Source organism: Morus notabilis, unplaced genomic scaffold (genome assembly GCF_000414095.1).
Source record: "Morus notabilis unplaced genomic scaffold, ASM41409v2 Scaffold172, whole genome shotgun sequence".
Lineage (NCBI taxonomy): Eukaryota > Viridiplantae > Streptophyta > Magnoliopsida > Rosales > Moraceae > Morus > Morus notabilis.
The window spans coordinates 803,476-818,992 of record NW_010362230.1 but is presented as its reverse complement, the minus strand read 5'-3'; the positions used below and the strand labels follow the sequence as shown (position 1 = coordinate 818,992).

General features: G+C 34.4%; 2 protein-coding genes across 2 annotated transcripts; both read right to left on the bottom strand.

Annotated features, from left to right (window-relative positions):
* Positions 1-258: 258 nt before the first annotated feature.
* LOC21407871 (kelch repeat-containing protein At3g27220) lies at positions 259-5,775 on the bottom strand. The gene is made up of 7 exons (XM_024167738.1): positions 5,518-5,775; positions 4,695-4,883; positions 3,906-4,135; positions 3,209-3,379; positions 2,766-2,871; positions 1,187-1,393; positions 259-643 (listed from the first exon to the last, which is right to left on the bottom strand). Exons 1-7 carry the CDS (start codon positions 5,704-5,706, stop codon positions 473-475), a joined length of 1,263 nt encoding a protein of 420 aa, XP_024023506.1. The 5' UTR covers positions 5,707-5,775; the 3' UTR covers positions 259-472.
* Positions 5,776-7,546: 1,771 nt separating this feature from the next.
* LOC21407870 (ATPase WRNIP1) lies at positions 7,547-10,152 on the bottom strand. The gene is made up of 2 exons (XM_010101426.2): positions 8,805-10,152; positions 7,547-8,246 (listed from the first exon to the last, which is right to left on the bottom strand). The coding sequence occupies exons 1-2, from the start codon at positions 10,025-10,027 to the stop codon at positions 7,844-7,846; spliced, it is 1,626 nt and encodes a 541-aa protein (XP_010099728.1). The 5' UTR covers positions 10,028-10,152; the 3' UTR covers positions 7,547-7,843.
* Positions 10,153-15,517: the final 5,365 nt, after the last annotated feature.

Here is a 15,517-nt window from a genome sequence, read left to right as displayed (position 1 = left end):
CTGAAATGACAAACTATAATTTAGTAAACAAAAAGCTAATATATATATATATAATACACACACACATATATAATATATCAAAATCCATCATCTAGTTTCACCCTGCAAAGCAAAAACACATAAGCATAAAAGTCAACACTAACATAAAAGAAGCATATTATGAGTTCAAGACATCTATACGAAGAAATAATGAGGAAAGTATAATACTGCTCTTTGAGCAAGAAGAATGGGAGGTTGGAGATACAGAAAACGGTCAAGAGGATGCTATAAAATCTTCAGAGGCAGTAAATAAGGATCTGATGTCTATTTGTTTCTGATAGAAGAAGATATTTTCAATTACCTCAATTTTGTTTCTACCCAGAAAATTATGTGTGAAAGAATAAAGCAAAATATTTTTTCGTTTGGATGATATTCGAAAATGAGTAAATATGAAGAAAAGCACCCTAAAAAAGAACCAACAGTGGAAAAATAATTACGGGTTCAATTTTAACTTGGTTCTCCATACTTCTCCAATAACCTTCTTGGGACTGGGATTATCGGGTCCCTTGTCTCGCTGGCCAGAAGTAAAATACAACCATCCGTCCCAAAACCCGACTAGCGTGGTTTTTACACGGAATGGAAGCTTTCCGATTACTGACCATTCCTGCAAAAATAAACCATTATAGTAAGTCGTAAGCAAAATAAGAAATTGGCATCCTCATTAAAAGAAAAAAAGAAGGGCATCTGAGCACGACGTCGAATTCTCATGTAACGTATAAGGAAACTTAAAATCTAAGAAACCAAGGACAGTAGTGATGGTATGAAAGAAAAAGTCCCTGGAAGTTCTTACGCTCCTTCAGAAATGTAAAAATTAAATGACTTCCGTCTTTCATACATAATGAAGATAAAAGAAGCACGGTTGATCGTACTATATTGCATGCTAAACTGTGCTCTTAGTGTGTTTGTCAATTAGACAATTACATGAGAAACATGACAAGTTTCTCAAGCACCATAAAAATGAGAGTATTGAATAAGCTAGAACATTGCATTTCACTTTAAATAAAGATCAAAGTTTAAAGGAAGAGGATAACAAACTTGTCAATTATCCTAGCATATTTTTAGCCAAGTGTTTGCGTGCTAAACAGAAGTGCTAACGTACGGGTACATATTACATACAGATTAATCGTATAGAGTCTGAGGAAAATACCAGTTTATTCAAGTTAAACTGAAAGATCTCTCCAACCAAAACCATCTTTTTGGTCACCGGGTGCTTCTCGGTTGTGCCTCCAACAAGGACGATAGAATTGTTGACAATCACCCAAGCAAATTCGATATGGGAATCTGGCTTTGGCATTGGAGGGAGCACTTTCCATTTCATCTCATCATCGAGCATATAAACATCACTATACACAATCTCAAACCAAAAAACAAAGAAAAAAAATTATGCAAAGAGAAAACTTTTAGGCCCATTTGGTAGTGTCTTCAAAATGGTTTTGTTTTGAGTGTGAAAATGGAATAATTAAGTATTTTTTAGAAATGGTGCTGGGACTATTTTTGAAATTGCCTTTGGTTATTTTTCTTAGAGATTGTTGGGTATAAAAAAATTAAAATTGTATTTGGGTATGTTTCTGAAAACTTTTATTAAGTTATAGTCCTAGAAAATGAAAATAAAAATGTGAAAACAACTTTCAACCATTTTATATTTCCTTAGCAAATACCATTCTTACTATTTTTTGTTTCGGTTTTCGTTTTCAAAGTATTTACTTATTAAACATTGTTTAGAGACTGTTTTTGTTTCGTGCCTCAAAAGATATGTAGAAACATTTACAAAAACAAATGAAAACAATACCAACAGCACCTTTGTTTCTTTTTCTGTTGAAGAGAACTGTTCTCTTTTGTTTTGTTTTGTTTTTTTTTTTTTTTTTTGAAAAGAAACTGAGACTTTTATTGAAAGAGAAAAAAAAATAAAATATAGAGGGGGTGATTGGAAGAGGATTCCGCAGCAAAAAGATTGCTTTGTTCTCTGGGATAAAGTAAAGTATTGGGTCTCGTTGGGGGTTTACAGAGATAAAAATTTGGCAGCTTGATTTCCTCAGACTTTGTTAGGAGCTGGGCACTATTCCTATAGACATTACTATTTGAAGTTCCTGATTGTTTCTTCTTTTTGATTGTTTTGTTTTGTTGGGTCTGCTGAAGAGAACTCTAAAGCCTCTAAAAAGATAATTGAATGGTCTTCTCTGCTTTTCTACTTTTATTTTCATTTTTCATATGGACACTAGAATTTTATTTACAAGAACAAATAAAAGAAAAGGAAATCTATTACTTGAAAACAACTTTTACTAGGACTCCCTCTTGCCTTTGTCTTGGTTGATCAATATCTTGATGAACCTAACCTCTCTTACTCCTTGTAATTTTATTTTTCAATACGACTGATCCTCTCATAACACCTATTAAAAATAAAGACATGCAGGAACCTAAAACGTACCCTAATACACATAAATATCGATAGAATATCAAATAAGTCATGAGAGAGTCTGTCATGTGTTCCAAAAACTACATTAAATCTTTTCCACCTTAAGCAGAATATAAATGTGTGTCGGCCGTGTGTATATGTGTAGGAAATAAAATAAGCTGGAAAATACCTGCCTTCAGGTAATTTATCTGAGTCAGCATAAATAATAACCAGAAGAAAGTTAAACAATCCACTACTCAAGGTTAGATTTATAATAGTAACAATCAGTCCAGAATTTACAAGATTAAGGAGAAGGAGTACTCAAACTGCCTACCTCGTTCCTGCGTGAACACTTGAAAATAGGTGAACCAGGTTTTGCCATAAAGTCACCTTCTTGACCACCAATCGCATAAAGACGATCATCAACCACAACACAAGCTCTACAACAAAAAGACAACGTGAATCACATGCATGCGGAGGATTGTCTTTTTTTTTTTTTTTTTCCTTTAGTGAACTATTTATGTGAAAAGTTAAATAAGAAAAATGCTTCCTTAAAAAAAAAATGTAAATTGGAAAAATATTGTTCATTAGTCAAGTTCTTAAATAAATAAATAACAATCCAAATATGTACAAAAATAAATTAACTGTGCACTTTCATATGTTGTTAAAATTTAAATTCATTATCAACTGCTAAATAGCCGTTTCCAAAGGAAATGCAACTTTAGATTCCCAGATTCACTATTTGTTTTTGGAAAAATGATTCACATTCAGACAAACCTATGAGGTCCTCCACGAGGAATAGGTATTTCATTTCTCCATTCCTTGTCTAATGCTTTTCCATCCTTCACAGCAAGACTCCAATGCTCTATTGCAGGAGTATGACGGTTCTCCTTGCTACCTCCCATCACATGGAGTCTACCCCTCCACAGTTGAGTTGCAGGTGCATACCTGACAGATACAAATCCCTTCAATTAAAGGTTTAACCTCGGTAGAGGAACCTCTAATCAGCTATTTCAAACTAAATATTTACAGCCACTAGTTAACTTTCAACATTAACATATTAAACAGAACACGTCATAGATACAAAGAGTGCTGAAAGTTTTCTATGGATTCTAGTTAAATCGTTAGTTGATGTTCGGCCAATTCAAGAAGAGCATAGATAATTTTTATTTTTACGTATCAGAATTTTCAAAACCAGGCTTCACTAAATAATGTATTACCGAATGGATCTCACACAATGAATTCCAAACTATAGTGCACACTGTCATTCATCGATGTACATTCCTTTCTCTACAATAGTATTGTACAAAGGCATACTTTTTTAGGTTTAGTTGCACATTTTCTTTTAAAGCTATCGACCTTCCTAAACCAATGTAAGCCCTAGACCTTTTCACTTCGTGAACAAAAATTCAGCTACAATAAAAATATGCCCAAAGATTGTCGTGATAATGCAAAATCTTGATAAAACACACACCTAGGAATCGGTAAAGGGGGCAAGTCACTCCACTTCTTTGTCTTTGTATCAAGCACAAATGTATGAGCTGTAGGTCCTCTGCACTGTGGCCCATATTGTCCTGTTACCACATAAATGTACCTCCCATCTGTTACCATCCCTAGATGTGAATGTGCCATTTCTTTAGGCATTTCAAATCTTCCTCGCCATGTGTTGTCAGTGAAATTATATATATCAACATGAGAATGCACCTGTTCAATATCAACAAAAGAACGAATACAAAATATATTTATATATATATATTAGTACATTTTTTTCAATAGAATGAGCAGAACAAGGAAGTACCTAAATGCTATTCTAACCTAACACTCACAACAACTACAGTTTAGCACTTATCAATTATTTCATATTTAGCTAGCATAAAACACCCATGCATCTAAGAAATAACATGCTGTAAAGCATTACTAGGTGCATGTAGTTTGACTTTAATTTTTGAATTTTAAATGCATGCGCATGCACACATATAGGAAATACATATACAATATATATTGATCATATTAGACTAGAACAATCAGCACATGGTTGCATGGAAGTGTTTGACAGTAAATATGATATCTAGAGCAACAGAATAGATCACAATAAAAGCAGCCAGCCAACTGTTGTTATAACACAGGAAAGGAAAATCTTTAAGAAAAATTGTAAAGGTAACACATTATTAAAAAAAAAAGACAAGACAATTCTATAGAGATAACTGAAATTGTAAGAGTACGAGATAAGTTAAACAGTCAGAGAGTAGGACAAGATTCTCACAAGATCGATAGTGCCATATCCAGCAAACACATACAGAAGATCTTTTATCTGAATTGCAGCCCCATCGAGACGAGGCACGGGGGCTGGAGCCATCTTTTCCCATTTTAACTTGGGTGCAGGCAGATCCGCAAAAGTTGCTGACAGAATTCTCCCAGAAAGAGTCTCATTCTTATGACTCTGAGTTTTTCCCTGAACGCAAGAGTGAATTGGTTTCGAGCTATCAGATACAAAATACAGGGTAAACCATAAATTTCTTTGCCAGCATCTTCCACTAAAAAGAAATACCAATAGAAGCCCATGAAACTATAAATATATAGGCTTCTAAAAATTTAAAAACTGAATTCAAACAACCAGTCTAAAGCAATTAAGCTCCAAGCACAGCACCATTTATTTTCTCACAAGTGGAGCCAACAAGAATCTATGTTCTAAGAAAGCAGATTCGATTTTTTTTTTTTTTTGTCTTAATTATGTGATCCGATAGGATCAAGAGAAACAGCTCCACTTCCATTAGGCTTAAGTAACCTCAAGACGAAGAAACCAAAAGGCATAGATAGTTAAGTAGTTCATGAAAAAAATAAAATTTAGGAAATGACCACATAAACTAATAATGTACATCTTCAAATTATGCTAAACGTACTCGGTTCCCAAACAAAACCCCAATTAACCCAAAATAAAAAAATCAATCAATTAACAAAAGCGATTTTCTCAAAAACCAAACAAGACCCAGTTGAGAATTCACAGCCAACAACCCAAAATGGAAAAATAAATAAATAAATAACTAAAATTAAGAACGAGAGTGAGAGTGGAAAAATAAGAATCATACTTGTGTGGGTATACGAGGGTCGGGAAATAGCAAGGTGGGTTGGCGTTTATCCTCGTGAGGGGCCCACGAGGAGAAATGAGGAGAAGAAGCCCAGAAGAAGTCGGCGAGGAGGGCAATCCCCAAAAGGGCAATGCATATCAGTAGTAACCTCGCAGTTGCCGATGCGTGCTTTGCAGATGCCCTAACCATTTCGATCTCATATCATATCATATCGGATCACACCTCTCTGTTTTTGTTTAGAATTGCAGTGTTTATGTTCGCAACTCAGAGAGAGAGAGAGATAGAGATATGGACAAGGCACCGACTTTATAGTCTTAATTCTCCGGCGATTAATTTTATTTGTGAAAAATTTTATCAATTTCTCTAAACTTAGGCTTGTTCACTTTGCGGATTCAAATTTTTAATTTGAGTTAAGATGTGATATTTTTTAGAGCTTTTCACTGTAACATAAAAAGTTAGATGTGATATTTTTTATAATTTTTAACTGTAAAAACTTAAAATTAAAAACTCAAATCAGTAAAATAAACGAAACTTTAATTACTTATGTCAACATACGACTTCAATTTTAAAATTTATCGTGCCCCTAACCTATAAAATATCTCAAATTTTTTTCTTTTTATCTCGATTCTATTAATTTTTTAAATAAAAATATTAATATGACTATTAAATTATTAATTAAATATAATATTTAGAGTTTATTTAATGTATTTCTCTTTAAAAATATTAATTAGATATTAATTTTCAAAATATTAATTGGTTAGAGACAACAAAAAAAGGGGAAAAAAAAAACATTACGATAATGGGTTTGTTAATGTTTTGTTTTCTTTTTCTTTTTCGTTGCAATGGGTTTATGAATTAATAGATTTCTTAATGTAGAAAATAGATTTTTCTTTGAATTTTGTATTCAATGTTTCTTTTATTTTTTTTATGGTGAAGAGTTTTTCAAGTTTTGCTAAGGCAATGGTTTCTTAAGATTTCTGTTGAATTCTTTTACAAATTAAAAAAAAAACACAATGACATGAACTTATATAGATTTAGAAATGTTGTGTATATGTAAAGTATAAATATATTTTATGTTGAGCACTTCTATTTTACTAATTAAGTTAAAGAAAAAAAAAACTAACAAAACCAATTTGATCCTCTTTTTTATCTCTTTATTGCCTCTAACCGATGAATGTTCTGAAAGTTATGTACCTAATAATATTTTTAAGGGAATGGCATTCAATAAACCCAAATATCATACATAATCAATAATTTAGTGGTCATATTAATATTTCTATTCAAAAAGTTGATAAAATAAAGATTGAAGAGGATAATTTGGAGATATGTCATAGTTCGAGAGCACAACAGGTACATTTAAAAATTCAGGAGGCATGTTAATACAAGTGAGAAAGTTCAAGGAAAATTTATAAGTATATCCATTCAAAATAGAATCAGACGAGAGGGGGAAAGTTAAAGACATGTTATAGTTCATGAGGCACAATATGCACATTTTAAAATTCAAATGACAAGTTAACACGAGTGATAAAGTTAGAAAGAATTCATAAAATTTGTCCTTTTTACTTATTTCCCCTTGGAGGTCTAGCTACTTCACGTTTCTTTAATACTAGTTAATACAGCGTGTGAGTTCAGTGTGTTATATTTTCTAGACTTATGAATCTAAAATTTATTTTAAAATTTAATTTACTTTTTTGACTTATTTTTAGTTAAACTACACGTGCTATGCACATTGGAAATAATCTACGTTGTTATTATTTTTTAATTTATTTAATAATAAAAATTTTAGTTAGTTAGTTAGCAAATAAACAATTAACAAAAATAACTTAATAAGTGTCGCCTTTCAAATAATAAGGATTACACATTTGAAAAAATATATATTTCATATATACTCGTCAACGTTAGTGCTCACATTCATCTGCTGAATGACATAAAAAATGGGGCATTTTGTTCGGGTAAATAATTAAATTCATTTAGAAGGAATACAAGACAAGATTTTTCTAGCCAACAAAAAAGCAGACACTTGAGTTCATTTTTTCCACGGGCAAAATATGATATTGCAGGAGAGTGTTAGACCCAAACGTTCGTTGTTCAGATCTAAAAAAAACCAGCACTGAAACTTGCAGCAGTATAAAATTGACCAAAAATATCCTTTGATCTTCTTTATACATCCAAAATAAGTATATATTTCCCGACTGTTTTCCATATGATGATCAAATACAAAGTACTTCTAAAATATGGCATGGACAACTATGAACAAAATTGCTGACAATAATGAAGAAATCAAGCACAAATATACCAGCCACCAAAAACACTCCTAAAGTCCCCATCAACAACGATCTAATGGTGGTTCATCAGAACCAGAATTGGGCCAATCCAGAAACTTGCACCCCTCGAGAGAGGATGGGAGGTAGCTTTGAAAGGCGGTGGGATTGTTCGGAGTATAAATGTAGTCCTTCCCATACCCTATCTCCTTCATCAACTTGGTAGGCGCATTCCTCAAATGCAGAGGCACTCCCTCGTTTTGCCCATCGGATTCTTTCACTGCCTTCTGTGCAGCCCCGATGGCCCGGTAAATGGCGATGGATTTTGGAGCCAATGCCAAGTAAGCCACGCATTGTGCAAGAATCACATTGCACTCAGGCATTCCCAAGAAGTGACAAGCTTGGTAGCATGCCACAGCCTGATTCAGAGCCAACGGATCAGCCAACCCAACATCCTCACTAGCAAACCTTATAATAATAGAACCAAAGAAATTGGAGAAAATTAAGATAAGCTAAACTAAAATAAAGAGACTACAAGAGTTACTGGGTATTTTTGTCAAAATAGTTATTATTCATTTGATTTCAATAACTCACTGAACATGAGAATCAATGTTTCGATGTTAATTTCAATGTTAAATATAATATCAAAATTAGAATAAATCATTCATGAATGAACAAAAACCTCGGGACTTATTAAAAATGGAAAAGCCAAACTATAATAATATTTAAAAAAAAAAAAGGGGGGGAAAAGAATAAAAGTGTAAATTACCTTTCCCCTAATATTTATCTTAAATGACCCTTCTCCATATACTAATTACTTGGGGGGTTTTTTTTTTTTTAAATCACGATTTCAATGTTAAACCAACATAAAAAATAGGAGCAAACCATTTCACTATATTTATATTCATATTCAAACTCATTCCATCAAACCAAACGATAATTAAGAGATTACGAAAAACTTTAGTTTTTTTTTTCCTCAATGAGATTAAGAGTACTAATTATTATCATCATCATCATATCTAATACCTTATGAGTCTGCGAGCAATATAGAGAGGCTGTTCCCCTCCTTCGAGCATCCTGGCGAGCCAATAGATTCCGGCATTGGCATCGCTTCCTCTCATGGACTTATGCAGCGCGCTGATGAGATTGTAATGCTCTTCTCCATCTCTATCATACGCCAGATGCTTACACTGCAACGCCTCCTTCGCATCCTCCAACGCCACGACAACAACATCTGCCGCGTCTCGTCGGGCAGCAGATGCGGCAGCGGCAACAGAAGCGATCTCCAAGGCATTGAGCGCCACCCGCGCGTCGCCGTCGCAATTTTCAGAAATGAAGCGGACGGCGTCGTCATCGACACTGACGGGCGAGCCCACGCTTATGCGGAGGCCGTTGAGGGGATCGTCAGCAGCGCGGCGGAGCAATGAGGCCAGGTGGTGGGGCGGCAGGGGGTGGAGCAGGAGGAGACGGCAGCGGGAGAGGAGCGGCGTGGTGAGGTGGAAGGACGGGTTCTCGGTGGTGGCGCCGACGAAGACGACGCTGCCGTCTTCAATGATGGGAAGGAACGAGTCCTGCTGGGCCTTGTTGAATCGATGGACCTCGTCGACAAAGAGCAATGTGGTTGTTTTAGTCTTGGATTTCTCGCGGCGGGCTTCGTCGACGGCGTCCCTGACGTCCTTGACGCCAGAGGTGACGGCGGAGAGGGCGACGAAGCGGAAGGCGGAGATGGAGAGGGATCCGAGGATGGCGCGGGCAATGGAGGTCTTTCCGGAGCCGGGTGGGCCCCATAGAATAAGCGAAGGGAGGCGGCCGCGGTTGACGGCGGAGCGGAGGAGGGAAGACTTGGCGGCCAAGAGGTGGTCCTGCCCAACGACGTCGTCTAGGGTTCGAGGCCGCATACGCTCCGACAGCGGCGGAGGTGGCGGCGACGGCTTCGGTCGCTTCTTGGAGGACGTGGAGACGTCGTCGTTTTGGGGCGGTGTGGGAGTGGGAGAAGGGGAAGGGATGGGAACGTCGTCGTTTTGGAGGGGTCTGGTGAAAAAGCGGTGGAGTTTGGGCTGAGAAGAACGAGGAGATGCTTTGGGGGCGGAAGCGGGAGGAGGGGTTGATACGACGTCGATTTTGGTGTCGTTTGATGGGGGTTGGTTGAGAATCCATTCGATTGCTTTAGTTGGGGAGTTGCCGCCAGTGGCAGAAAGGGCTTGCGCCGCCAAGTTGTCGGAGAAGCCCATGTTCCGGAGTTGATCCATCTCTCTCTGCTATATCTATTTTTATTTATATTTCCTATTATTATGTCTCACTCGCTCTCAGGTCTCAACTCGTCTTCAGTCCCACCAAATTTCTCCATTTCCCCTGCCTGTGTTTTCATCTCTCTCTTTCTGTCGAATTTTTGGCAATCGTGTAACCATGTATATAAATTTTTTAATTGTTTTCTTTTTGAAAAGTAAAATGGAAAAGGAAAATGAAAACTTACCTCTACGAATTCTCCTCGTACACGTGTAATTTTTGAGTCCGTTTAATTCACTGATTCAAATTTTTAATTCAAGTTAAAATGTGATTTTATGTTAGAGTATTTTACTGTAATAAAAAAATTAAAGTCGTATTTAGAATTGATCCCGTTGTTATTTTTCACGTTTTTTGAGAAAGAAAAAATGAAAACATTTTCAAAACGGTGTTTGACGTAATAAAGACAAAAAATGAAAATGAAAACGGATTTTAGCCGTTTTTCATTTTTTGTTTTCGTTTTCTCCTCTCTCGAGCAGAGAGAGAGACTTTAATAAGTTTTTTTTATACTGAAAACAATCTCTTAATAAAACTACCAAATGCATTTTTAAAAATGATTTCTTTCTAATATTGAAAACGTTTTCATTTTCATTTTCATACAAAAAATAAAATCATTTTGAAATGAATTCCAAACACGTCCTAAATGTGACTGTTTCTGAGAGCTTTTTATTGTAGCAAAACTCGAATCGGTGAAATGAACGGGACATTTAGCTTCAATGCTTCTTCTTCTTCTTTTTTTTTTGGAAAGCCTATAGTAGGGGTAGGAGTGCTCCAAAAAATCCGTCAAACTGTAAAAACTGTCTAATCTAAATCACACCAAATCATTAATTATTTTTGAATTATTGAGTGATTTTGTTTGTTTTTTAGGCTAATTTTTCTTGGGCAGTTTGATTGTGGTTTAGACTGCTCAAACCGCCTAATAATCCACCTAAAAATATACATATAATTTTTTATTTTTAAAATATTTTTATATTTATTTTAATTTTTATTGATCATAATAAAAGTTTTACACTTTTAAAATGCACCTTAATATTTTTGTTAGTTTGTATTAAAACTTTAAATGGTGAACTTTTTGACATTTGTTATTTTTGAGTTATATTGTACACTTAAATCTTATTTTTATTTTATGGATTAACGATTTTATAAATTTTATGAATTATTGAAAACTTTTTTAATCTTAAGCTCAAATCGCCCAAACTGCTTACGAGTAATTTGATTTAGAGATGAGCATTTTACCTGTGGCTGCAGGTAACCGCGAGTATGCAGATTATGAAATGAGGATGGGGGCAGGTAGAAACTAATTTTGTAAGCCGGAACACAATCAAGGTTCCGAACATGATTGTATGAACTTGGGATTTATTTATGATAAATCAAGTATGTTTTGTTGATTTAGATAATTATTATGGGTAATTTTATTTTTCATTTACAAGAATTGATATTCGCGATATGTTCCGGTTCGAGTCACATGGAGCTTAACATTATTTTGTGATATTGATTTTTGTTCTACAGATGAATAAAATTAATAATTATGTTTTGTTCTTGTTACTTTAACAAAATTAAGAGTATACATTAAAATGATGGAGTTATATGTTTTGGGTTCAGATTTAGTTTTTAAAGGAGATAAAACAGAGCCCAAGTCTAAGAGCAAGTTTAGTAGTGCTATAGATTATGAAAAAATTACTTTTAATTGTGCTGAACGAAAAAGCAGTTGTTATAAAAAAAGACTGAGTATTTGGTAAATTGTAATTATACAAGTGTTGTTGGTTCCAAAAGCAGTGTAACAGCATTTGGTAAATTATGAGATTGAATTATTGTGGGTAGTTAAGATGACCGTAATTAATAATATTAAATTAATATATAAAGTAATTAATAATGGATAATTATTTAGCAAATAAAAATTCATATATTAATAATATACTAATAATGGATAAATTATCATTAATGAGTACATTAGTAATTAAATTATATATATAATAAATTTATATGCAAAATAATTAAAAATAGTAATTAGCAATTAATTATAAGTAATTATTATGTTAGTAATGCACTCATATTTTTTAGATTATACGTAATTAATTAATATATTAAGAAAAATAATTAGTATATACATAATTTATTAATATGGATAATTATTCTTTTTATAATAATTAATTACTAATTATCAATTATTTATTATTATTGATTAATATATTACGTATTGATAATTATTATGTCTGACTCGCTCTCAAGTCTCAACTCGTCTTCAGTCCCACCAAATTTCTCCATTTCCCCTGCATGTGTTTTCATCTTTCTCTTTTGTCGAATTTTTAGCAATCGTGTAACCATGTATATAAAATTTTTAATTGTTTTCTTTTTGAAAAGTGAAATGGAAAAGGAAACTAAAAACTTAGCCTCTACGAATTCTCCTCGTACACGCAGCTTCAAAGCTTATTTTTTAGAAAGCCTATGGTAGGGATACGGGTGTTAAAGAAATCCGTCAAACTGTAAAAACTATTAAATTCAAATCAAATCGAACTAAATCGTTAATTATTTTTAAATTATTGATTGGTTTGGTCAGTTTTTAAAGTTAATTTTTTTTTTGAACAGTTTGATTTGTAGTTTAGACTCTCTAAACCGCCTAATAATACTCCTAAAAATATACATATAATTTTTTTAAAATATTTTTATATTTATTTTAATTTTTATTGATCATAATAAAAGTTCTATAATTTTAAAATACACTTTTTTATTTTTGTTGGTTTGTATTAAAACTTTAAATGGTGAACTTTTAGACATTTGTCATTTTTGAATTATATTGTACACTTAAATCTTATTTTTATTTTATGGATTAATGATTTTATAAAATTTTATGAATTATTAAAAGAAAATTTAATCTTAAGCTCAAACCACCCAAACCGCTTTTGAGTGATTTGATTTAGAGATGAGCATTTTACCCGTAGGTATGGAGGTTATGAAATGAGGATGGGGACAGGTATGGGGTTCATATTGTCCTCTGAATCAAAAGCGCGGCAGAGGCGGGGGAAGTACCCCATCCCGATATACATATACATTGTATACTTTTAAAAATATTTTTAATACAAATATCTATTGTATATTGTTGCGTGATATTTATGCTCGCAAGTGCACGTGTCGCAGACAAGTAATAAAGAGTGAATAAGAGTGTCAATCCCACGAGGATTGAGTCACCAAAAGTATGTGTTGGAAGTTGTATATTCAACAAAACAAGTAATGAATGAATGTGGCACAAATTCACTAAAATGATGTAAATAAAATGGATGCAGACGAAGTGCAATCTAAATGGCTAACGGTAACAAGAACGTAATGATGGGCTGTAATTCAGTGGTGAAAATGAGCTAGGTCTGCTAACTTCCCCTTAATTGTAAGTCTGACTAAAATGTTACCTAGAATGCTGCAGCATTTACTGGTCCTAACAGAAACTCCGTTATTGCATAAAATTCTTCCGAATTAGTTATGACTAAGGTTCTTTAAACCATTTCTAGCATATTCCTATGTGAATCCAGCTTCCAGAATGCAGATTTAAACTCAGGTTTCTTTAAGTTATGCAAGGTGAATAATATATTCCTATACCATCCACTAATCAACAACTAAGCAAGGTTATTGAACAAGCATCACTCATGTTAGATCCGATTAAAACTAACCCTTCCAGTATTAATCTTAATCTTGTATCCTAAAATTGATGGCCAGTCAAGAATAGAAATAGGCATTAACACACATGAATGAATAAGAATAGTAATTTAATAGAATCATAGAAACAAATTGTCATCCTTACAACCTTGGTTCCATTAGCAAACCTAGCTAAAATAATTAGTTCATAACAAGCTTTACAGGATTCAAAGTTCCAGAATAATCCATGGCTAAATTAGTAACTAAATACCAAAAGAGAATTAAGCTAACAGAAAGAAGAAAGAGTTTCAGCTGGATTTGGGATTCCTCTTTGTCCGGCCTTGCTTCGTTCAACCTCCTGCTTTCTTTCCTTCACGTCCTTGTATTCAGTTTTCTGGAGATAGGTACTCTCTGTTTCCTTTTCTCTTTCTCCGCTCCCCTCCTATGTTTTTTTCTTTCTTGGTAACGTACTATCCGTTCTCTCCAGAGGTAGTGCTCTCTGTATTTTCGTCTCCTTCCCTCAGCCCCCCAGAATGTCCTTTTTCTATTTCCTGCCTCTGTCTCTGTATTCTTCTCTTTTTTTTTTCTTTCCTGGTGGCTACCCTTTTGTTTTTAGAAAGCATTTCCTCTCTAAGGCGACAATAGGGCTGAGGTGTCACTTAATGATGTGTGCAGGGGACCATAATGACACCTGCTCATCCAGCTCACATGGATTCTTTTTGTTTGCTTTCTCTAAGTAGTGCGCTGACGTCATCCACATGCCACATTTGTTCCCAGAATGCTGCACGAATGCTGCAACATTTAGTCCAAGAATTTCCTGCAACGCGCACACACAGGGCTGAGTGGACTTTCTTCCTCTTTTTAATTCAAAATCATCAAATTTTACTACAAGAAGAGTACAAGTACTGAATTCAGCCATAGCAAGTGTAAATTATAAAAAATCTAAGTTAAAACACAAAAGAAACTAGTAAAATCACTCTTGGTCAAGCAACTTTTGAGCTAGAAAACCATTAGATAACTCTAATTTCTTAGAGTTATCAGCTACCGCCCGGGTTCAACAAAGATGGAAGGTGCGATGAAGTATGCAGGTTGAAGAAATCACTATATGGCCAAAAGCAATCACCACGAGCTTGGTTTGACCAATTTACTAAGGTGATCAAAGAGCAGGGATACAAGCAGGTTGCAAGTGATCACACACTATTCTATCGACATAAGGATGGTAAGATTACAATACTCATTCTGTATGTTGATGACATTATTTTGACTGGAAATGATCTTGGAGAAGAACAAACACTCAAGAGGAAGCTGGTAGAAGAGTTCGAGATTAAAGACCTTGGTAGCTTCAGGTATTTTCTTGGAATGGAGATTGCTAGAAACAAAAGTGGGAAAATATGTACTAGATCTCTTGAAAGAAACCGGGATGTTGGGTTGCAAACTAGTAGAGACTCCTATAGAACCAAATAAAAAAATGGAAGTTGTAAAGGATAATAGTCCTGTAGACAAGGGCCGCTTTCAATGTCTAGTTGGGAGACTTATCTACTTGTCTCATACTAGACCTGATATAGCCTTTGTGGTGAGTAAAGTTAGTCAATACATGCATTCTCTTACTGCAGAACATTTAGAAGCTATCTATAGGATTCCGAAGTATTTAAAAGGAATACAAGGACAAGGTTTATTCTTCAAGAAGGGAGAAGATAGAAACATAGAGGTCTATACTGACGCAGATTGGGCTGGCGATGTTGAGGACAGAAGGTCTACCTCGGGGTATTGTACTCGTGTGTGGGGTAATCTTGTAACTTGGAGGAGTAAGAAACAAGTAGTTGTTGCTAGAA